General features: G+C 34.9%; 1 protein-coding gene across 1 annotated transcript; it reads left to right on the plus strand.

Moving 5' to 3' along the window:
* Window positions 1-3,821: 3,821 nt before the first annotated feature.
* On the plus strand, window positions 3,822-25,242 carry LOC110457736 (adhesive plaque matrix protein 2-like). The gene is made up of 19 exons (XM_021509121.1): window positions 3,822-3,870; window positions 7,711-7,824; window positions 12,693-12,853; window positions 13,705-13,816; window positions 14,055-14,165; window positions 14,635-14,745; window positions 15,209-15,319; window positions 15,762-15,872; window positions 17,174-17,284; window positions 17,761-17,871; window positions 18,065-18,175; window positions 18,745-18,855; window positions 19,176-19,286; window positions 21,302-21,424; window positions 22,474-22,590; window positions 22,846-22,956; window positions 23,124-23,234; window positions 23,554-23,664; window positions 25,077-25,242. Exons 1-19 carry the CDS (start codon window positions 3,822-3,824, stop codon window positions 25,148-25,150), a joined length of 2,082 nt encoding a protein of 693 aa, XP_021364796.1. The 3' UTR covers window positions 25,151-25,242.
* The last annotated feature ends 621 nt before the right edge of the window (window positions 25,243-25,863 follow it).

The raw sequence follows: 25,863 nt of genomic DNA on the forward strand, positions 1-25,863 counted from the left end.
GTATATCATCTCTTAAATCACATGGTAAACTTGTAACTGACCCTGTAGGTAAGGCTGAGACTCTAAACACTCAATTCCAGTCTGTTTTTTGGCCATGTGGTAAATTATCCTCTGATGAATTCTTTAAAAAATGTAATATCCCATCTTCCACCCAGTACCCCATTATGCCAGAATTTGATATCACTCCAAATGGCGTACAGAAACTACTGCAAAATGTAAACCCTAGTAAAGCAGCTGGACCTGACGAATTGAAGCCCAAGATTTTGAAAGAACACTCTTCTGAAATTGCCCCTGTCCTCTCTATCATCTTTAACGAATCTCTTCATTCTGGCACAGTTCCCTCTGATTGGAAGTTAGCGCATGTCTCTCCTGACTATAAAAAAGGGCTCTAAATTAAATCCAGAAAAGTACAGGCCAATCTCTCTCACATGTGTTTATAGCAAACTTCTAGAACATAAAGTGGTCAGTAACATCATGAACCACGCTGACAAACATAGCATCCTTTACCCACTACAACACGGTTTTCGAAGGTCAGTATCATGTGAGAGTCAGCTCATTGAATTTGTTCAACATTGACAAGGGAAAACAAACCGACGTCTTAATTATGGATTTTTCCAAACCTTTGATAAGGTTAGTCATTCGCTTCTTTGTCATAAGCTTCGTCATTATGGTGTAAATGAGAAGAATAACACCTGGATAGAAAACTTCCTGGATTATTGGAAGCAGGCTGTCATCGTTGAAGGGGAAACATCTAACATTGTCGATTTCAAGTCAGGTGACCCTCAAGGCTCCGTTATTGGTCCATCCCTCTTTCTATTCTATATAAACGACATTCCTGTTGGCCTCCACTCCACTCTACGTCTATTTGCAGATGACTCTATTGTCTATCTTACTATCAAATCACCATCTGATGCCCAGCTATTTCAACAAGATTTTGAAAAACTATTTCTATGGGAGATAGCATGGGAAATGTCCTTCCAATCTGACAAATGTAACGTCCTTTCCATCACTAACAACAAACAACCACAACATCACAAATACATGCTGCACGGAAAAGAACTAAAACACGTAGACAAAGCAAAATATTTAAGTGTCACTATACAGTCAAATCTGATGTGGGAATGTCACATTAATAACATCTGTGGGAAAGCCAACTCCACCTTAGGCTTTCTCAGACGAAATCTAAAGATAAACTCTACATCTGTCAAGGAGCAAGCATATAAAACACTTGTCAGACCATCCCTAGAATATGGCTGCTGAGTTTGGGACCCTTATACTAAAACAGACATAATAAACAAAATAGAAATGGTGCAGCGTAGAGCAGCCAGATAAGTCCCCAACAAATTTAGAAACACCTACAGTGTTGATGACATGCTTCAACACCTTAACTGGCAATCACTTGAAGACATAAGGAGAGTCATGCGACTGACAACACTTCATAAAACTATGCACGACAAAGTCAACATAACTAAAGACCAGCTCATACCTCCATCCCGCCACACAAAACACGCACACCGGAACTCTCAAACACTCTTATGTAGAACACAGGTACAACAACAATCCTTTTTCCCTCGTACCAAAGTAGACTGGAATAACCTGCCTCCAGATATAACCTCCATTACCTCATCTGACTGCTTTAAACTGTCCCTTAACAAAAAACAATTCTCCAAAACTCCAATACTTTATACATATTCCCTTTCACTATCTTTAATCTTTTCTTCTCTTGGCTTAGCAGCCACTATCACATGACATGATCTTCAAATAGATGAAGGTGGTCAATTGACCACAAATGGTTATTACGGTTTTTGTAAGACTGCAAAAGCGTGTAATGTAAGTCAAATGTGAAAAGAATGTTTAGTAAATATAAATATACTTAACTAAAAATGAAATGTTATATTAACTGATTAGAAATTCAGAATAACACCTGGACGAGTGTGCGTTTGTAGACAACTCGCCCAGCGGCTAAAGTTATGTCCTCTGATATACGAATTAGAGCCAAAAATGACGACAAAGTTCCAATTTCAAAAACTCGAATTATAGACGGGAATTATCTCGAACTATTTAAATGATAATATGGCAAACTTCAGCGTTGATAAATGAGTATATTCGTGAAAAACACAAAATTTGTCAGAAGCCTATGGGAGCAAGCCTTATCAGGCGCTAACCGGAGCAGGTGTATTCCTTTTTACATTATAATGATTAAACTACATAATGTAGTTTGTAATGTGCTCCTTTATTCAACTATTTTGTTTTTCTTTTGGTAATAGTTTGAACTTACCAGGGTTGTAAAGACCATCATTTTCCGATGCCTCCCTTTTAACTCCTTGTCTCCGTTTGCGCATTGCTTTAAATCATCATATACTTATCTCGATATATATATAAATATATATATATATGTTTTACAAGGTACTAGTACATATATGGATAAGCTCCATCCCACCAGAATATTCAATGTTTTTTGTCATTTAATGTATTTGTCCATGTTTATTCTTAGATACCTCAATATTACAAACAAATTACATTTAGACTCGTGTTATTTATATGGATAAACCCCATCCCATCAGAATATTCATTGTTTTCACAATAGGTGGATATTATTCAACTCCCAAGGCATCAATTGATCATTACAACTGTTGTATAACATATTGTTTATACCACACGTGGTATAAACTCTAAACGCGTTTTGATTGGCTGACACGGTGAACTTTGTCCGCGACTCCTTTGAATGGACAATTTGGCGTGAAAGCCGCTTCACGCGGTGGCAGAAATAATGATACACAGAAAGTAGTTCGTCATTGTTTTTGTGATAATACATTTCTTATGTCTATAAATTTATTGCTATGAAGACAATAAATATGTTACGTACTTGTTATGATTTGTAATTAATAAATCATAATATTTCCACATATTCCTTAAATTGTCATTTTTGCATATTAATTAGCGGCATTTTACTACAGGTCATATCCTTACGCCCATCTGATATCATAAACAAAACACATATGCATACAGAACATGTCAATTTCTATGGAATATTTTTTTTGTGGTAGAAACAGGTTACACAACGAGTGGTTGTTGTATATGGTATTTCTTTCACTCGAGTTAGTTATTTTTCAAAAGTTACAAAAAACACGAGCTTTAAAGAGAAAGAAAGAAATACAATCTGATATTGTAAACAAACCCATATATATATATGCATACAGAACATGTCAATGTTTCCTCGGAATATTTATTTTTATTGTGGTAGAAACAGATCACACAAACTCGTGGTTGTTGTATATGGTATTTCTTTCACTCTCGTTAATTATTTTTCAAAAGTTACAAAAAACACTCGCTAATAGCTCGTGTTTTTGTAACTTTTTAAAAATAACTAACTCGAGTAAAAGAAATACAATATACAACAACCACTCGTTGTGTAACCTATATCTATATATATATTTTACAAGGTACAAGTACATATATGGATAAACTCCATCCCACCAGAATATTAATTGTTTTCTCATTTAATGTATTTGTCCATGTTTATTCTTAGATACCTCAATATTACAAACAAACTACATTTAGCCTCGTGTTATTTCATTTTTCTCATACAAACAAAGTACTAAATAGAGTTTTACTTCCCTTTACGAAAAGACTTGATTACAAATATATATAGAATTTTACAGACATTTGTTTTAATGATAATTCCTGCTAATTGTTGTATTTTCTATCAGACTTGCCCATAAATAATTCATCAGCTTAAAATGTAGACAAATATAAATACAAACCTGGCGTTTGACCATTGGTGACAAGTGGAATCGTCACAAGCAGCAGCAGAAGTAGGCATGAATTCATCTCAGTGGAAGTNTGGAATCGTCACAAGCAGCAGCAGAAGTAGGCATGAATTCATCTCAATGGAAGTATCAGATACAATGTTGTTTGGTATTTTGTATGAAACAACAATATTGGAGATCTCTCGGTGAAGATGTGATGAATGCAAGTTTACCACGAATTTATAGACATTTTGCCAACAGGCTGTTGTCAATCGCTACCAACTGTCACATTTCAATTTTCTACATTAAAACTAAATTTGGAAAATGAAGATATTTTAGCCTTATCATTTAGATTGTTATGATGATTATTTGCATTATATAGCATCACTAAAAACTGTTTTGATCTTTTTTCGCATTAAATATTTCAAAATAGATCAGCCATTTGAAAGGTAGAGAGGTGCAAACGATGCAAAGCTGAGTACAACTGTGCGAAATAATAAGAATATATTCAATTTGTGTTTTTGTTTTCTACAGTTATCATGATTTGGATGTAGCTGTTAAAATGTTGCTTCAGTCCGGTCGAAACCTGCTTCCTACCGACTTTCATGTGGGAGAATTCGCATAGGCTTATTGAGCATACCTTCCGACTAGTAAGCCAGAGGTCCGGAATTGACCCCTTGCAGGGATATAGAAACAAATATTGACTTCTGTTACTTTAACATCCACATAGGTATATGAAAGATATGGACTAAAATAATTTAACAAGTATCATTGTCACCACTAGAAACATCCAGGATAGCATAGGCATGTTTTTTGTTATAGATTTCCAAACAGGTTAGATCCAACTCAGCATGTAGTAACTGGCTATCTAAATGTTTCAATAAAGTTAAAATACGACAGCTTCCATAAAGGGCCAATGTATTTTGAAAGACTTTCTTTTATCATTAGGATGTGAATATTAAGATGTGGATGAATTCCGTAGAAGACTTTTTGAATTAACGGGTAAACTTAGTTCTTCAAATAATTTTCAAGCATGTAAAATATATTGGCCCCATCATTAATATTCATCTCGCAACACAAACTAAGCAAGCTTACACATAGACCATTTTTTTGAAAGGCAACATACTATATGTTCCAAATTAATCTTTGTATTAGCTGTAAAGAAGCATACTTTTAATTACGTTCAGATCACGTTCGTTGGCGACGACAAAATTAAGTTTTTGTGTTTAAATTAGTTTTACTGAAAGAATTAGTGCTAGTCCAACCAAAATAGGACCATAGATGTTTCGCAGGTGATACATCTTAACCCATGCATCACATGTTGGATGCGGCCTACCATTCGTGGTCCATTGACTTTGTCAGAATCTTCATCAACATTAAGTTTTTTTGTTGAAGTTAGTTTCTCTGAAAGTGTAAGTGATAAACCAACCAAACTTGGACCATAGCATCTTAGGTAGTACATCTCATCCCATGCATCAAAAGCTGGATGCGGCCTACCTTTTATGGTCCATTGGCTTTGTCAGCATCTCGATCAACATCAAGGAGTTTGCATTTAAGTTAGTTGAATTGTTATGTGCATTAAATGTCAAAGCTGGGCACAGGCGAGACATATCAATTCGAATGGATTGTTGCGTAACATATTGCTTGATTGTTGGCAGATCCTCATTTCATACTAATATAGCATCATGATAAGTATCTGTACATACGCAGATGTTCTTTTATATATACATTTGATCTCATTATAACAAAATGTAACATAGAAAATAAAATCTAAATGTATACAATGACCAATTACTTTAATATCTGAAAGTAGCTTAAATGGTTTTCATAATGTCAAGATTACGCATATGGGCGAGACATAAAAATTAACATCATACAAAATGCATCACGTGATAACAATCAAATGTTCTAAACTTGGGATAGTCACAGCCTTTGTCTATTGAATCGGTCAAAACAACATGACAGGTCCGGTAAAGGCAACGTATATTCTTATTCAGTTCGTTTAACCGCACATAAAACATTTATCATATAAACTACTGTATCGGCGGGCGCAGCAGTCAAATTGTTTGAATGCGTAAAAATACAGTGAAAATAGACAAACGCGTATAGTACTTCCCTTTGTCTCCAGTGTATGCATCTTCTGTTGCACAATTGTTTATGTCTTCCCAGATACATCATGTATAATCTAAATAAGTATATATGTAATATATACATATCCTCTCACAGGAGGCACATTTTTGAAACTAATTTCTTTGCTTGTTCATGTTCTTGAGTTCAGTATCTGAGTTTTTTTTAAACAAAACATTAGTTATAACTAGACATCACATACTACGGTAATGAAGCAGGCTTCGCTTCGCTTATATAACGTGTATGAATAAAAAGTGTTTTTTTTTGCACTCAAATTTTTTCATCAGATGAACCAAATATTTGGATACAATTATCGAGTATAGGATCATAGGGGGTCTAGAAACCGTGCCGCTGCTTATTTATAATTCATTGTATTTGTTCAAAGTTGGAAAATATGCAGCCCGATGCTTCCCTTGGACATTTTAAACTGCTCCCACGTATGACGTGTATGAATAAAAGGAGTTTAAAACAAATACTGATTATCATGTCAAAATGACGCAGTCATCACGACATGTTATCTTCGTCATTATGATGCTGGTAAAATACCATTAAGTGTAAAGAAATATTAACTCTATCTTACACTTTCAAGTATGTGCAAGTATAAGGACTTAGGGTATCCATTTCATTTAGCGTTCTGCCTTTTATTGCAATTAAATGAATAGAATCTTATTTCTCTTTGTTGTCTTTTCGCGCACGTCAACATGTCTCCTGTAACATTAAAAAGTATGACAATTACCAGATGTCCAAGGACCCGTGTAAATATTTTTTTAATGATACCAGACATTACTGGTACATGTACAATGCTGTGAATATTTTATCTGTTAAACATTGAATGTCCGTTTTTATCCAAAGATTATTCTAATTAGTTTAAATATTCTTTTTGTGTTGTTCATACATTACACTCAAATTAGGTAATAATATACTATAGATTTTTTTTTTTTTAATTTCATCATTATAGTTAGCTTGTGAACAAATATACCAAAATTTAAACGCAATAAAATGTAGATCTGGTACAAACTGCTATTTTATCTTATTTCTCTGCTGTTTTACCTGCTTTTTGACAGGATTCCCTACAGAATACCAGGGCTTTGAGAAATGGTGAATAGAAAATGCTGTTCTAGTCTGCCAAACGTCATCGATATCCTTCACAGTATCACTTTAATTCCATTAACAGAAACAGTCTATTTCCTCCTTTGTAAAAATGTTATAATTTTGCTTATTCTTCTCCAACATACACTGTATAATCAAACTAACCCTTAACAAGTTTTAAATTTTAAGGGAACCATCAAACTGTACATAAATCCCAAAACTACCTCTGTAGTCACAAATGATGCGTTGGGAAGAATTTGCATTGCTATAAAGCCCTAAGTTAGAAGGGGGGGGGGGGGGGGGGGGGGGGGACAGGGACCAATGACATCACCTTGGCGTTCATCCATTAATGTGTCATTTATAGGCTATTTCGGTCTTGATTGATCGAAAAATTAAACGGCCTACCAATGCTCTAATGAAGTTTCAGAAGTATCCGGCTAGACGTTTATCAGAAAACGTCAGGAAACCAACTGGTGATAGTAAAACATGCCTTAATAACTTATTAAGCTACATGTATGTTAAGAATAAGATATCTTGTAATGGCTGTATATTCACAGGTATCTAAGCAATGCATAAGAGAGCAATTTATGACTGAGCAAGTTGCTTGCCAAAATAAGCGAAATACCAGCTGACGTTTCATTGATAATAAAGGGAGCATCACTCATTTAGTTGTTCAAATACATAATTCTAATCATCACGCGTAATGCCAGCGTTAAGGAATGTATGTATGTTCACGTGCATACAGATCAACCGTCCATATCCCAGTCACCGCCGTCTCCCTACTTCACTCTGACTTTACCTCTCGACGGTAACACACGGAACCATCGAGAGCAGTCAATCCTTACTCCGGTGGTTCCTGGTAAGTGTGTAAGTAGGTAAGAAAGGATCCAATTTCAAACATTATAATCATTCATCATATTTTATCATCGTATATAATTCATTTCGTTGTGTGAGCGATGTGTGAGTAATTATGTATGTTTAGTTATTGCATATTGCATATCTCGGCAGAGAACAAATACAGTGTAACATTTAACTGGAACGGCGTGTGTGTTCTTTTGTTCGAACCTACGTTACATGAAAACAAACCGCCAATATGTGTGCTATACATTTTATACTAAGAGAGCAATATCTAAGCATCAAAATCACGCGTACAAAGTCGAAATACAGATCTGTAATCGTCATATACTGAAAAAGAATCAAAGAGAATAGAGTTGCACTTCCTCTATAAACAATTAAAGAGCACTTATGATCGTCACTTTTTTAAAATCAAGCTTTGATCCTACTTATGTCTGTAGTGACCTTCTTGAAATGTTCTTCCGCCTTTAGATAATGTGATAATGGAAAGGAATTACCTAGTCAGTATAGATAAGACGGCACTGTCGAATAAACAGGACACGACATTAACTTTCCTACGACAAGACCACTAAACTGTAAGGTCAGTATCTTAACGAGAACAGATTTGATAAAACTTAATATGAGAAATAGTGTTACATATTAGTTTGGTTACTTTGTTGCGGATGAAAGAGAGTTCCTCTAGTTGCCGGGGCAACACATTGTATTCTCTGTCCGTAATGAATCTATGTCAAGGTTTTGGATTTTGTACCTTAACTACTTATGGATTAAATAGTTATATGAAGGTTTTCTATAGCTTCCCATTTACAGTAAAGGCTGTAAATATAGGTTTACGTATCAGTTGCCCAGTTAACACTTAATTAACTATCCTAAACGATGGGGAATGAATCACCCCTGATGTATAGGTTAGGCAGTTTCTAGTCAGGTCTATGGTCAAAGATCAAATATTTTTGATTTTACCTGAATCTAGATGGATTCATTGTCTAATGTTATGTTGTAGTGATCACCTCTGTACTAGGGGAATGGGCTTTACCACCTGTGGTAATTAATTACATCAGTTATATACTAGCTGATAGATTGGGCTAAAGTCTATTTTCAATTAAGCAAACATATTGGATTGACACATTTAGTTTCTTCTACATTAATCACGTTGTTTTAGACGATTTTACAACTGCTAATACCCAATTAAAATGAACATAGTGAGAATATCAGTCGAAACACTGTGATAAACACTATATGTATGCTTATTGTTTTTATTGTGGAGCGTGGGCTAAAATACAAAATGAAAGATATGCTTTTTGCAAATTGCGGTAATTTGAATATAGTTTTGGCAACAAGCAAATATCACAGGGACATGCTTACCTGAATGAAGTTGAGTTGGCTTGTAAAGAGATATAGTTTAAATGTTTCTCGGTTTTTTAAATGATATTATCAATTCGTTTCAAAGCCATTTAAGCCTCTTCACATATATATACATATTCAGATGATGAATGGTAATACAAATAGCGAATAGAAAATGTAACAGTCTCCTTCTTAATATCACTACGTCTGCTTTTAGACCTAAATAAATGCAAAAATGAAATGTCCTGAAATACATTTGACTCATCCCATTCAGTAGGACAGAATAAATAATAATAAAACTGTTTTAGATAATAATTTTGACGTAATGTTTTTAGTTTAGGCAACACCAAAAATCGATCCTGTTCGCTGCCAAATAATCTAAGGGTCAACATTTAAAACACTGAATATTTTCAGCATCTATTAAGAGAGAGGAATAATGACTTGTTGGATGACCATACAAATCAACGTACTTTATCGACGTTTTCGCAGGTATTAATACACATGCAGAAGAAAAAGTTTCACAAAAACCAACGGTCTTGTGTGATTTGACTAAAACTTAACCTTTTAACGGTTTTAAAAAATCTACAAACTCTACCGTGTAACACTATAAAGAAAATTCTGAATATATTGCCAGTATTATGCATATGGGTGGATATATCGACAGTTGGTTAAGTGGTTCTTCTGGAAGTCTTTACATTTGTACATGGTTTTCCTATTGAGAAATGTCAAGCCTTGTTTCTCTATGATGCGGTGCAGGAGAGACGCAATCTACCTTGACACAACAATATTTCGAGTTGGTTTACAGTTGCAGTCGTTTTGTTCGTTAAGCTGTAAAAACAAGGATTTTTAAGTTCGAAGTTCTTTAAATCTCATTACAAATGACATACATGACATAAAATCACATAATAAGGCATATAAGCCGGAGGTGACAAAGCAAGATGATGATTAATCAAGAGACGTCTTATTAAACGCGGATAAGTCGAAGTCGTCGGGACCAATGCAAATATTCTACTTATCCGATGATCGACTCTACTGAGGTGGAAAATGTAGGAACACTCGAATGACCCGAAATATATTCCGTTAACTGTTATAGTCTCGTCATAATGAAATCGGTCAGGAAATAAATAGAAAGATTTTAGGGAAATTTGATAAATACAAATTTCTGATAACAGATTCAAACATCAAATTACGTAAGTGTAGATACATTAGCGTTCTTACTAAAAGTGCAGCTCTAACATCATTATTTGTCTTCTTTTATTAGGTTTGGTGCAATGTGTCCTTTACTGCGCTACTGTATGCTGCTTCTATCTGTTGAATGTAAGTTGTTTTTTACCAATATCATCAATGATCGCAATGACAGAATCGCCATCAATGTATTTGGTTCCCTTCAAGAATTTAGATAATTTTAGGGATTCATGCTAATTTTGTTTTCGGTTTTTCTTCTGTTCCCGAGTCGCGATTTTGTAGGTTTTTGTTGACGCTGTCCGATATCCATGTGTTTACACTGAAGTGTATAAACATATGTTGTCCGGTTTATTGACTGTGCGATACCTATTATTTTTCTTTGTATGTTGACCCGGAAGTGTATGTTATCGAGGTTTGACATCGTAGTGTATCTATGTATGAAACCTTTGTGAGTTATTGCTGTGGTACATATTCAAATTGATGATGCTTTGTTATATATGTAATACGTTGTTGTGCTTGTGTCTTAGTGTTGTTCTATGCTTTGTCCCTGTTTGTTGTCGCGGTATATATTCAATGTGATGATGCTTTGTTATATATGTAATAAGTTGTTGTTTTTGTGTCTTAGTGTTGTTCTATGCTTTGTCCCTGTTTGTTCTTGTGTCTTAGTGTTGTTCTATGCTTTGTCCCTGTTTGTTGTTGTGGTATATATTCAATGGGATGATGCTTTGTTATATATGTACTAAGTTGTTGTTCTTGTGTCTTAGTGTTGTTCTATGCTTTGTCCCTGTTTGTTGTTGTGGTATATATTCAATGTGATGATGCTTTGTTATATATGTTATAAGTTGTTGTTTTTGTGTCTTAGTGTTGTTCTATGCTTTGTCCCTGTTTGTTCTTGTGTCTTAGTGTTGTTCTATGCTTCGTCCCTGTTTGTTGGTGTAGTATATACTCAATGGGATGATGCTTTGTTATATATGTTATAAGATGTTGTTTTTGTGTCTTAGTGTTGTTCCATGCTTTGTCCCTGTTTGTTCTTGTGTCTTAGGGTTTTTCTATGCTTTGTCCCTGTTTGTTGTTGTGGAATATATTCTATGTGATGATGCTTTGTTATATATGTTCTAAGTTGTTGTTCTTGTGTCTTAGAGTTGTTCTATGCTTTGTCCCTGTTTGTTGTTGTGGTATATATTCAATGGGATGATGCTTTGTTATATATGTAATTTGTTGTTTTTGTGTCTTAGTGTTGTTCTATGCTTTGTCCCTGTTTGTTCTTGTGTCTTAGTGTTGTTCTATGCTTTTCCCCTGTTTGTTGTTGTGGTATATATATTTTTCGATGTATGGTGGCTGTGATGATATCTTTATAAATGCATTTCCTATTATATTTTTTAAATGATATTTGTAGACTATCGCGCTTTGTTTTAAGGGTTTGTCGTGAGCACAATTTTCTCATCGCCGGCACATATATAAATTGAGAGGCCAGCGCTGGGGGACTCGACATTTCATCAACGTGCAAGGGTTGAGAAAATTGTTCGAATGACAAAACCTTACAACAGTGTGTGATAAGCTGTTTAACATCTATATACGACTATCGTATACCTGTGCAATTCATAAAAAGTCTACTAAATATCTTATCTTTTAAATGACTTCTAGGCTCAATGATCATCGAGCTCCTTGGTCTATGACGAACGTTAATAAATAGATTTTAGCGGAGAAATACCATGAACCTTTTAACTTAGCAGAAAGATGTTTTTAAATCAATATTATCATCACTGCTTCTCCAAATGTACATTTACGTTTAAAATGATATTATATTTACATTATTTCCCCATTTATTTAAACATTGTTTATGACAAAAAAAAATCTTCCGCGTATCACGTTTTTGTGGATACTATTTCTAGTTACCTGGCGCGCGGAGACGTTTTAAAAAACAAACAAAAAATCTTTTCTCAAGATGTTCATGATAACCCATGATGATGAATGTATCATGCTACCGGTAAGTGGTATAAAGTTGTATATAGATGATAATCCACTATACATCTTAGTGCAAATCAATTTGGTTATTTGTTGCTTAGCAAAATGTTAAAAAAAATATATTATGTTTTTCAAATATTCAAAATGACTTTCTTTAACTTTCATTTTTAGTTTAATTCTATATTTGCAAAGTACGTGTACATCTTTTTGATTCTGTTTTATAAAAACATCAACAATAGAAGACGCAGATAAAACTGCCATGGTACATGTACTGTTAGAATTTAATGTTAACAAAACTACAGACTAACTGTATACATCAAAACAAAACAAAACAAAACCATGAAAGATAGGAAAGCCAACTATTTATTTTAATATGTTTTATAGTGTGCAGTTCCTACGAAAATGACAAACGAAGATCACCATTTTTAGCAAGGACGCAAGCTTACAGCTTCCTGCAAAGACACGTGAACACTTTGGACAGAAGGAGTTTGTATAGTTGTAACTCCAATGAATATTACTGTGAATCTCACAAAACAGAATGTTACGTAAGTACTACACTACGGTGTATATAGACATCACAACCGCATCAATGCTGTCAATTAATTACGTTTACAACATAAAATAGTGTACCTACCGAGTGAATTTTACAAAGGTGACAGAGCGGGCTTTCCGGCTACCTGTATTTCATACAATATTCCATTATGAACAAGGGTTATACCATAATACTGCTTTGATGTTTTTGATTATTCTTAGGCTCTTTGTCCTTATTCCGATTCTCCCGCTGAGATTATGTCTATACTTGGATTCGATCTGGAGTACCAAAGCGGTGGTTGTCGATGTAGACACCTAACCTTCTGGTACACCTGATCATTTTACTCTCGCACTATCTTATTGACCTCTTTGTTATGTTTCTCTTGTTCATATTTCCCCCTAGTTTACATTGTAATCCATTATTGAGTTGTTATGATATTTTGTTTTGCAGTTTAATATTCTCTAAAATAGTTTGCGGACTTTCTGGTGTATGATTATCAAGCTGGCGGACTGGATAAGAACTGATTCCGAATATTTGAAATATTTGAACGAGTTTTTGTTTTTGTTTTTGTTTTAGTGTCCTCGTGCAAAGGTCCTATGGAAACAGGTGCTAATTGAGATGTCGGTGAATAGAAAATGAAAAAATTAAAGTCTCGAGTGTTGCAATAGGGGCAGCAGATCAATTTTAGTTTGTTTTGTATGGCCCTAAACAGCAGCGACATAAACGTATTTGCAGTGGCTGAACATATGCCGCAACTTACGTAACATACAACCAACGACATACAGCAGATCGTGTAACTACATAATAATTTGCGATGAATATTGGTAGTCATGTATATGATAAGGTTGTATTGTTTGTCATCAGACGTACTCGGAGACGGTACGCGAGACTAGATGTAGGTCCGTCCATTGTTCTAGTGGCTACACCTGTTACATGTCCAACCCGTGTCCAGCTCATCACACCACTGCCTGCTCCGGTATGATAACCCTACTCCCAGCCCCTCTACAGATATTCAAAAATGAAATTATTTGGAGGTTTCTTTTTTTTTTATCGTTAAAAATAAAAAATAAATATAATGGAATTTATTGGTGTTTTGCAAGCAGTGAGACGGGGGTCATTATAACGAACTATATGCTGTTGTGTTCGTATTCTTCTCTTCTGTTTTCATAATGATACAATGTTATTGTAAGTGAATATATTTTTCTTTTCAAAAGCTAACGCTTGTCTAGCGTTACCATGCAAGAACCGCGGCACGTGCAGAACGATAGGCCACTCTTACACATGCCAATGTGCATCCGGGTACTATGGACAGAACTGTGAATACGGTAATTTGGAGATAAATATCCACTCATTAATTTTGACTAGAGGTACATGTATCTAGTTTTATGCTTGTGTGACACTTTAATTACAATTATTTTAGGAAAATATGGCAATCTCGAATCAATAAAGCAGAATTTTTGGCATGTAAATGCATTTATAAATACAAAAATACTTTCAATATTTGAATATATAAAGAAGGAATGGTTGGTGTAATTTAATATATCTTTTCGATCAAATAAAATATTATTGTTATTGTCATAAATGAGAATGAAAGAATGTTTTTCAAAATAAATTATGATTTCATACCTGTAGTTACACATTTAAGCTGAAATAATCTCGTCATGGTTGCAGTTTTGTAATAGGGTCATTTGCATTTTTCATCAATACTTCTTTTAGATACTTAAATATTGACTTTGTTTATTAAGTTGTGTTCTTTTAAATGATTTTTTATTTAAGATGTTTGTTTACTGACAGCGGATGCGTGTTTATCTAGACCTTGTGTCAATGACGGGAGGTGTAACCGTGTTGGGTCGTCCTACAGCTGTTCGTGTTCAGTCCAATTCACAGGCAAACATTGCGAGCAAAGTACGGAAATTTAACCCAAATCGTTATTAATAAATTTCACATTCGAAATTTTCATATCAAACCCCTTTTAAAACTGACTTCTGTCCTTTTGATGCATTTTCATCACATCTAACAAATGTCAACTTAATCATCATATTTCGACATTACTTGTAGCACATAATTCAAAAAAGGACTTTTTTGTTTTTAAATCGAATTGAACAGATTAATCAAATGAGGCTAAAATTTAATGTTGTCATAGATGTATATATAGATACATTTTAGAGAGCTGTTGTACCACAACTGTTTTAAAAATATTACTGGCACACACATTTCAGCCCTAGTTTTTATGTTCAATTAACTTCATAAAGATAATTTCTCAACAAAATGTTTTCTGTATTTCTTAACTGTGATTGGAAGATACATATAATTAACGAGTTGAAATAGACAAAGGAGAAATATGAGAAATGTCCTGACCTTTTTACAGAAACACCGTGCTATGGGCCACCTTGTATGAATGGGGCGACGTGTCGAGTCGTCGGTACAGCCTACACTTGTATATGCAAGTCGGGTTTTTACGGACAGAACTGTGCAGATGGTGAGTCTTAATAAGGTAGTTGATAGATTTATCTAATACAATTGTCGCATTTCTTTATTTCACACCTTCTTTATTTCTAACAGTAAGATCCAGTTAAATCGTCATATAAGTAGTTACTCGATGGCCAATATGGTTGCTGTCTCGTCGGCTTTATATTGGGATGCATATATTGGCTTTGTGTTCTTATATCCCTCAACCCAGGGCATCAGCCGACTACGTCTTGGTTTTTTCGATCAGATTTTATTCCATAACGCCATGCGACATTTAATTTCCAATTGCATCTTGTTTTAATCGTCATATTTGTGTAACCTGACGCTATATCGATTCACTGTGTCCCATGTCCGTAAGGTTATTGGAAGCTGTTTGGTATTCATTTATGAACGTCCATAGTTTGTAATTTAATTGGAGCCTAATTAATTTACCTACATTTGTTACCATAAAGTTGATGGTTGTTTGAACAATCCTTGTCGGAATGGCGGTACCTGTACCAGACAGGGAGATAACTACAGCTGTGTCTGTCCCCATAACACCGCGGGCAGGAATTGTGAACAAGGTAGGTTCAAAGAATCGCGTAGAGTAACTATGCACATATAGGTGTTCATATTCACAGCAGTGCACGATGCACCCTAAACGGTTTAGGTTATTTCAAAGCTGTTTTTACAAATTGTACATATTATGGGCACATCAACTCACAATATCCCGAAAGGACCTATGTAAAGTTTTATACTCGAAAACTCGAAGTAAAGGTGAAGGAACTGTGCATAGAGTGAGTTGTTCTGCCACATACAAAGACCGAGTCCGTTGTAACATCCAAGTTATATATTGTTAAAGCTGAAAAACAAAAATAAAGAGACCACTATTCAGATTGACTGCTAATACAGGTATAACGATAATATCATCGTTCAATTTAAAATGCATTCAATTCCTTCACATTATATCTAAAGAAACAATCCAAACCATATTACTGGCTAGTACATGTACCAAGTTCTCACACTTGAAACACAACTTTCAATTGAGTACTTGACTAGTGATGAAACCCTGACATAAATTGACGGTCTGCACAAATAAACATAAGATATATACAATTCTGTGTATTGAACAACCTCAAAAACTACCACAAGATATTTGTAAAAGACTTCTTACTTTTACATGAGACTACTTTCGTTTTAGGAAAAAAAAACGAAATTGTGCTAGCGCTTTTATTAACAAATTGTTAATACAGCTAAACCAGAAAAATACAGATAGGTATAACATAGATGTTCGAAATATATAATCCAGCAGTCATAAACAACATTTACATTGTGTGGGTCTCTATACCACAAGAAATCGCACGAACCAAGGCGAAATTATATTTATGCAAGGGCGATAACTCCATTATCAAACCAATGGTGATAACCTTGTGCGACAGTCAAAGGTAAAATGCACCACTGGTGCAGCACATGAGTGCACAAAACATCCGGGTTGGAATTGTCTATAGGGTATGTGCTCACAACAAAGGGGTGAGCATTTTACTGAGGGTATAGACTGACAACAACAAGTGAACTCACACGGTACAGTGTAGGCACTCGACCAGACATTGAGATAAGAATTTTGTACAGCAAATACATGTACTTACAATTGCTAGCCTTTGTAAAAGGAACAAAAGTCTTTGAAAACAGGAAAAATAATAATGTTTGTTTGTACTTTTCTCACTTGTTATCATTTTAACTTTAATAGAAAACTGAACGAATCTTCATCGTGGTGCTGAAGCCATAAATAATGTAGTAAAACTGGGAATATATCACACAAAAATACCTCTTTTAATAGACAATGTTGCATGCACGCTTTTAAAAACCTATCTGTGTTTTTCTACAGTTAACGGGTGCCTGTCGAATCCTTGTGTGAACGGAGGAGTGTGCTCAAATGACGGGTCGAACTACATGTGTTTATGTACAAACCAGTTCACGGGCAAGAATTGTCAGCAAAGTAAGAGAATGTTAGCGTATCACATCAGCATTGCATCGGTATGACTGTTACCAATTCCACGTTGATACGAAAGCGTATCATAACTGGGGCGTCTATATAAGCATACACATTATCAGTTTTTTTGTATATTCATATATCTGTTTCTTTGATTCCCCTTTGACATCAATAGTTTTCCTACTTCCTGTTGCTTCGCCATGACTATTTTGGTTGAGAACGTATTGTGTTAGTAGTATGAGACTGAGAAGAGGATGTTGTTCCCTAGGATAGGTGTTTGAAATCATTGTTTGCATTGAGTCTTTAAAAGAATATCTCTTTAAATTCTTATTGCGCTTAATGTTCTTCTTATTCCGTTGACTCACGTCGTGGCCTTGTTTTCCTATCTTGAATGCTTAAGCTTGACATTGGTTGTTGACGCAATGCTACTACTTATGTTTGTTTTGTACCCCGCTGATATCATGTTCGTTATTCAATTACAGGAACAGCTTGCTATGGATCCCCCTGTAGAAACGGCGCATCATGCCATTCGACAGGAACCGAGTTCATATGCTATTGTGCAACCGGTTTCTACGGAAAGATTTGTGATAACGGTAATTCATTTGATGGAAAAAGATTTTTTTTTTTTTAATTCATCTGATTATTTGTACGATTCCTTAGCACAATGATTCTTTGAACTACGTTGGAGATTAAGAAAACTCACTAGTGATTAAAACATTGATAGATTTAATTCTGATTAATTATTTAATTACTTATTCATTGCTTACTTATTGTGTATATACACAGTTGATGCCTGTCTTTCCCATCCTTGTATAAACGGTGGTATGTGTGTCAGGAGCGGATCTGATTACACGTGCTCGTGTACAAACCAGCTGATGGGGAAGGATTGTCAAGAAAGTAAACATTTGAATCATTTTATCTTTAACCATCAATATTTTATTCAATTCAATCCACCAAACTTCCCTATAAAAAACATTTTTGTACCACCCACTGATATACTCATCTTGCATCCGTTCCCATTCCTCCATCCAACCTTTGATCTATAAGGTCAAACACGGACCAAATTTCTTCAGGTAAAACAATAACTGACCTGAAATTGACCTCAATAATTGTTTGATGTAAAATTTAGGTCAATTTGAGGTCAAGATTTCATCTTTATAGATCTATTCCTTTATTGACCTGAAAATTTGACCTGCAATCAACATGAATTTGACCTGAATTGAAATGAAGAAATTTTGCCTGTGCATTATTTCACACTTAACGGGAAAGTGAATACTGACACATTAGTACTTTGTCAGAAAACTGTACATGGATACATGTATAGATGTACGTACACTGTACAACTTCTATAGTAATTCAATAAAAATCGTCGTGCTGGTTTTTATAGTGTTGCGCAAATTTAATGAAATATAAAACTTGTCTGTTTTGTTTGATCTATATATATATATGTCCCACCATCATAACAGAAACTCCTTGTTTTGGTAATCCATGCCAAAATGGAGGTACATGTCAGATTCGGGGAACAGCCTACACGTGTGTATGTCCGTCAGGATTCTACGGTCAGAACTGTGCAGACAGTAAGTCACACTCGCTACCCATACTACTTACAACTTTGTAGGCTGCTGTCAGTCATTTGCTCAGTAGACTTTAAAGTTTAATTTTGTGTTAGTTTATATTTGTTGATGTTTACCTTTTATTATTATTTTTGTTAATTCTGCGATTTTGTTCCAGTTTTACTTGAAGCATAGAAAAATAACCACAAAGAATGACAGAGCTTAATTTCAAAACTCCGAAGGTGCAACGGTGTATGTGATAGGATATCGTAAATACTTACCTGTACCACTTTGCTTTTCTTGTGTATTTACATGTTTTCCTAAATTCATATTGTTTGATCCAGTTGATACCTGCGTTTCCAATCCTTGTTCTAACGGCGGAACCTGTTTAAGGGACGGACCAAATTACAGTTGTTATTGTGGAACTCACTTCACAGGGACGCACTGCAAGGAAGGTATGTGATGACGTAGAGTTTGCTGCAGGACTTCTATATGTATGTAAACAGTGAGTAATGTTTGTTACTTACTGCAAATGAACTGTTGAGGACCTGTTTTTATACTGATACGCTTATCACTATATATATATACATGTAGGGTTCCTTGTAATAAATAAATGCGACTTACCGCAAAAGAAGTAAAAACAGTGTTACATTGATACAGTTATTACTACTTATGTATATGAAGAGTTACATAATAAAGAACATGATTGACTTCCAGCGAATGAAGACGAAACTTTCATATAATGATACAGTTATCACTATTTACCGGTAGGGTTGCCTTGTCAAAGAGATGTGTAACTCACCCGAATTATCTGTAGAAACCATTATACGCTAAAACAGTTTTCACGGTATTCAAGTACCGGTAAGGTGTTTTATCAAGGATATGTGCGGCTTACAGTGAGTGAGGGAAAAACATTAAACAATGATACAGTTATGACTATCTACCGGTAGGGTTATATTGTCAAGGAGATGTGTAACTTACCACGAGTTCATTGTAAAAAAAGAGTATACAATGATATGGTTATGACTATCTACCGGTAGGGTTACATTGTCAAGGAGATGTGTAACTTACCACGAGTTCACTGTTGAAACATTATGCAATGATATGGTTATGACTATCTACCGGTAGGGTTACATTTTCAAGGAGATGTGTAACTTACCACGAGTTCACTGTTGAAACATTATACAATGATATGGTTATGACTATCTACCGGTAGGGCTACACTGTCAAGGATATGTGTGACTTACCACGAGTTCACTGTAGAAACATTATACAATGATATAGTTATGACTATCTACCGGTAGGGCTACACTGTCAATAATATGTGTAACTTACCTTGAGTTTACTGTAGAAACATTATACAATGATATAGTTATGCTTATCTATCGGTAGGGCTACAATGTCAAGGACATGTGTAACTTACCACGAGTTTACTGTAGAAACATTATACAATGATATAGTTATGACTATCTACCGGTAGGGCTACACTGTCAAGGAGATGTGTAACTTACCACGAGTTCACTGTAGACACAGTATACAATTATATGGTAATGATTATCTACCGGCAGGGCTACAATGTCAAGGAGATGTGTGACCTACCACGAGTTTACTGTAGAAACATTATACAATGATACAGTTATGCTTATCTATCGGTAGGGCTACATTGTCAAGGAGATGTGTAAATTACCACGAGTTTAATGTAGAAACAATATACAATGACATAGGTATTACAATATACATATACAATCAGAGCTGCATTGATACTGTATCAACAATGATACAGTTATGACTATCTACCGGTAGGGCTACACTGTCAAGGAGATGTGTGACCTACCACGAGTTTACTGTAGAAACATTATACAAGGATATAGTTATTAATATATACATATACTAGCCGATCTACATTGTCAAGGAGATCTTCGAGGTAATGTGACTTACCTCACCATAACAAAATACATGAATAAGGTCACATGACCCGGTAGCAATGATGTATATCTGGCCCGATGGTCGTCAATATATTAATAGGTATTAATTGGATTTTGCTTGTGGGAATAAATTGAATAAAATTATGTAATAATATACATGTATATTTACAATTTGTATGGATACGGTGTATACGCTTCTGCAAAGTTGACAATATTTAAATTATGGCTCCATTTGATATTTTATAATTGTTCCTTGGTTTTCTCGTCTGATTGTTTCAAGTAAAAATCATGGAAAGTGATCAGAAAAATGTAATTCTTGATAGATGTTTGATAAAATGCATGTTATATATTAATTTAGTGAACACAATTTATAATTATTTATATTAGGGAGAGGGATTGATTTAATTGCTAAGCTTGTTTTTTTCATACCTCCAAAACGTATTGTATTTTAAACTATGCTGGATTATTTTTACAAAACTGTTTAAGATAAATACTGATAATCGAATACCATGACTAACAATGATATACAATTAACATCGTTTTAGTGTCACCCTGCAGCAACAGCCCATGTCAACACGGCGCTACCTGTCAGGAGGTCAGTGGGTCATCGTACGTATGCATCTGTGCACTTGGATTTTCTGGACCTACCTGTAATACCGGGACAGTAGGTAGGTGACTATCCGAACACCAACTAGTTAAAGTACCAAACGCCATTTTGATGTTTTGAATAATTCATGGTGAACTTTTCGAGACACTCCATTGTTTATCGACGAATCAAAAAGTCAATAGACTAACTCATGTTTTGGAAAAATGTGTATCTATGCAAATATATTCCACCAGAAAAACGTCATATTTGATGTGTGTAGAAATATTGCCCTTTGGAAAAATGTCATGAGATAAAATCAAGTGAGCTGGTTACAAGTTAAATATGGAATTAGGGATGTTTGTTTTCGGGACGTGATAACTGGATAAAACAAACCTTCAAAGATTCCTTCTAGCTTATTACAATTTTGTACCGTCTTATGATACTGCTTGACAAACTTCAAATACACGAATGATTGTGTGATCTATGTATAGCACTGTATAGGTAACTGCGTTTAAGATAGTACAAAGTTGTCGTTTGTTTACAAATACATCGTGGCAGCGACTTATAGGCTGTTAATATGGTTAATGACTTTTCGATTTTCACCTATAAATATTCGTTCACTGTATACCACTGAATACCCATGAAAATACAAACATAATCACCAACAAGAATCCAATCCACAAATATTTTACCTAAAAAAATTACCAGCTAAAGAATAAATTGCGTCAAAATAATACATGTACTTGTCATCATGCACCTTCGAAATCAAAGGTATTCGTTCTGGTTACGCATACTTTCGCTACACCACGGAATATGACATGACAAATCGAAGACTCGCGGTAAGCAACTTACTTTGCTTCATGTATAAAAATCCTGAACCAATCGCTAGGCTGATTGCTAATCAGTGAAGATTACACCGTCATTATAGATACATTCAAAGGCTGTCAATTAAACCGTAACGCTGCCGCGCGATTCCTTTGACCTTCCTCAAAGACATCAAATATGTTCATGTTTATGGTCGTGAAGATAGCGCGTTCATAATCTTCGCCATGATGTTATATTTTAAGAGTGCAGAACAGATATGCAAACTGAGGATCAATGGAATTAAAAGGTCTTCCTGTTGCTCTTCAGTAGATACGTGTGCCTCCAATCCCTGTGTAAATGGAGCGACTTGTAACAGAGTGGGGTCTGACTACATGTGTGAGTGCAGAGAGGGAAACCGATTTACCGGGAGAAACTGCGAGCAAAGTACGTGCATTAATGATTTCAATCGAATGTATTTGTGGAACCCTTCGAAATTATAAATACTGCAGGAATAACACTATTTAACAAATGACTCCAATATTTGTTATGCGTTTTCTTTACTTTAGCCTTTCAAGAAACGGACGGTAAAATACTTATATTGAAAACGGTTGCATTGTCTTGACTAGGAATTCATTAACATCTACTTCAATAATGCCTATATCAGCAATGTTACTGAAGTATATATATTTTTGATAACAGAGACCCCATGTTTCAACTTCCCTTGTTTGAATGGTGGAACCTGTGTTGTCGCCGGGCCACGTGCGACATGCTCATGTGCAGCAGGGTTTTACGGAGAGCGATGCGAACAAGGTAGTGTCTAAATACCACAGAATCGAGTACAGCAGAATAGATAGAATTGGATAGTTTCAACATCTTGCAATATTTGGTTTACTAATTTGAAATATTTTCCCATAAGGTTTTATTTGTTTTGCAAAGAATTATTGTTGATATATAGTATGTTTTTACTCCTTTTGAAGTTGACGTGTGTTCCTCCAATCCATGCCTGAACGACGGGAGCTGCTTCAGTGACGGATCTGAATACAGCTGTTACTGCACAAATCGTTTCACGGGCAAGAATTGTCAGCAAAGTACGAACTCTTTCTTAACGAAAATGATCTGATCTGATAACGAAAGATATGTGTTTAGAGCAAATTGTTTACTCTTATATACATTAATGTTATGTTACTTCTTTTGTGTGCTCATTTTTTGCAAACTTTCCGTAATCGTTATCAGCAAAACGTTTGAACGTACAACTTTCCTTCATATTTTATAATCTACTCTTTCAGTTCCAGATTGCATTGGATTTCTACGAAAAATTCAAACGGTCTGAATTGAAAAGTATTCTAAAACTTGAGTTCTTGTTAGCATAGAGTTGTAACATTTTCTCAGTGAAGTCTTGTATTACAGACACAATGTGTTACGACCAGCCGTGTCAGAATGGTGCCACCTGTCAGTTCACCGACACCGACTTCACGTGCATATGTACATACGGGTATTACGGTCGCATGTGTAGGGATGGTAAGTGTCTATATTTATATGTACATACGGGTATTACGGTCACATGTGTAGGGATGGTAAATGTCTATATGTATATGTACATACAGGTATTGCGGTTGCATGTGTAGGGATGGTAAGTGTCTATATTTGTATGTACATACGGGTATTACGGTCGCATGTGTGAGGATGGTAAGTGTCTATATTTATATGTACATACGGGTATTGCGGTTGCATGTGTAGGGATGGTAAGTGTCTATATTTATATGTACATACGGGTATTGCGGTTGCATATGTAGGGATGGTAAGTGTCAATATGTACATGTACATACGGGTAATATGGTTGCATGTTTAGGGATGGTAAGTGTCCATACTTATATATACATACGGGTATTATGGTCGCACATGTACGAATGGAAAATTCCCATGTTTATATGTACATACGGGTATTACGATCGTATATGTAGGGATGGTAAGTGTTTATATTTATATGTACATACGGGTATTATGGTCGCACATGTAGGGATGGTACGTGTCCATATTTAAAAGTGTATACAGGTATTACGATCGTACATGTAGGGATTATAAATGACCATATGCATATATACATACGGTTATTACGGTCGCTCATGTACATGTAGGGATTGTAATCGACCATATGTATATATGATTCAGATCAATTTATTTATAAATTACATATCATTGCTGTTTTAACAATATTATATATATAAAATAATGATTCATGTAATGTAACTGTTTGTTTTTATGCCATGTGACTATATATTTGTGTTAATGGAGTTGTGATATATGACACTCAAATAAACAATATTGATGTGGCTTGTAGATGTGATACGGGCATTTGCAGAGTTGCGGAGTGGGAAATGTTTGCGTGGTTATTTGTATACGGGTATTACTGTTTGACATGTGCGAAAGGTACGGTTGGGCAACGTGGAATCTAACATAAGGGATAGAAAGTCTCCATGAGTATAGGTATTTCTGATTGAAAATGGAGATACACGGGCATTGTTGTCAGACATGGCAAGATGGTAATTCAAACATGTATGTACAGTTATTAGAAACAGGTTTTGAGATTGAAATAATCATTCCCATGTTGAAGTATGCAGATATCTGGAGACTGACATTTAAAGATGATACTTTTCTTAATGACCATATAACTATGTGTACGCAAGAGGTAACAAAAAAGCATTTTTGTCCCTTATTTCTTGGATCAGTCATGTGTTCATCTAAGCACCTCTGTCATGCACCTGGGTATCATATCTTATTCTCGATGATGATATGTTAATTCTCCATAGCTTGGCTGGATATAACAAATCCTTGAATTTATTGTTTAATAGATAACAATAGTTTAATTCTCCATGCGGATCTTTCAATGACATAATTTCGTACCTATTTCACCTCTTTTTGCGTTTAATCAGTTGATGCCTGTCTCGCAAATCCTTGCTTCAACGGCACGTGCAATAGGAACGGATCGCACTATTACTGTACCTGAACTTACCTACTTACGAAATATGCTCACGAGAAAGGCTTGTGCAAGTCTATAAATAACTTAGTAATGTAGGCACGTAACAATATGCAATAAATACAAACTTTTTTTGTAATTCGCTTGTTTTGTCTTTGTTTTGTTTTGCTTTTTGTTTGGTTGTTTTGTTTTCGCAAAACAATAAATTGATCGATGATTTTAATTCAATTCTAAATAATTAACACGTTAAGAGATGTTTTGCATATACACGTATACCATTTAAAACCTTAGACGAATTTGAATAGTTTCATTTAGATTACATCAACAATTATAGATAGATAGGTTGCTATTGTTTGCAGAATGCTTAACCACGAGACCGGTTGGGTTACAAGACTACTTCGTCTGTCTCCCCATTGTACTGATTAACATAATAAACCGAATCTATATTAAAAGACAATCTGCAATAAGACATTACGTTTCGTTCATCCAGACATTGATCTGTATTTCTATATTGGAACATTCGCTAACATATATAATAATACTAATTAAGGCTTTATTTATTCTTGATAACATATTGAGCATGAAGCTCATCTTACATATGGTCAAGACACAAGATATGATTAAATATACAATATTTACAGCTATGATGATGTTGTCCTATCAACCACAAGTAGATTATTAAGCATGTCATTATATTTTCTAGTTATTTTCTAAAAGCGTGATAAATTTATATATACATATAT

The sequence above is a fragment of the Mizuhopecten yessoensis genome, unplaced genomic scaffold, assembly GCF_002113885.1.
Source record: "Mizuhopecten yessoensis strain PY_sf001 unplaced genomic scaffold, ASM211388v2 scaffold9301, whole genome shotgun sequence".
Taxonomy (NCBI): Eukaryota; Metazoa; Mollusca; class Bivalvia; order Pectinida; family Pectinidae; genus Mizuhopecten; species Mizuhopecten yessoensis.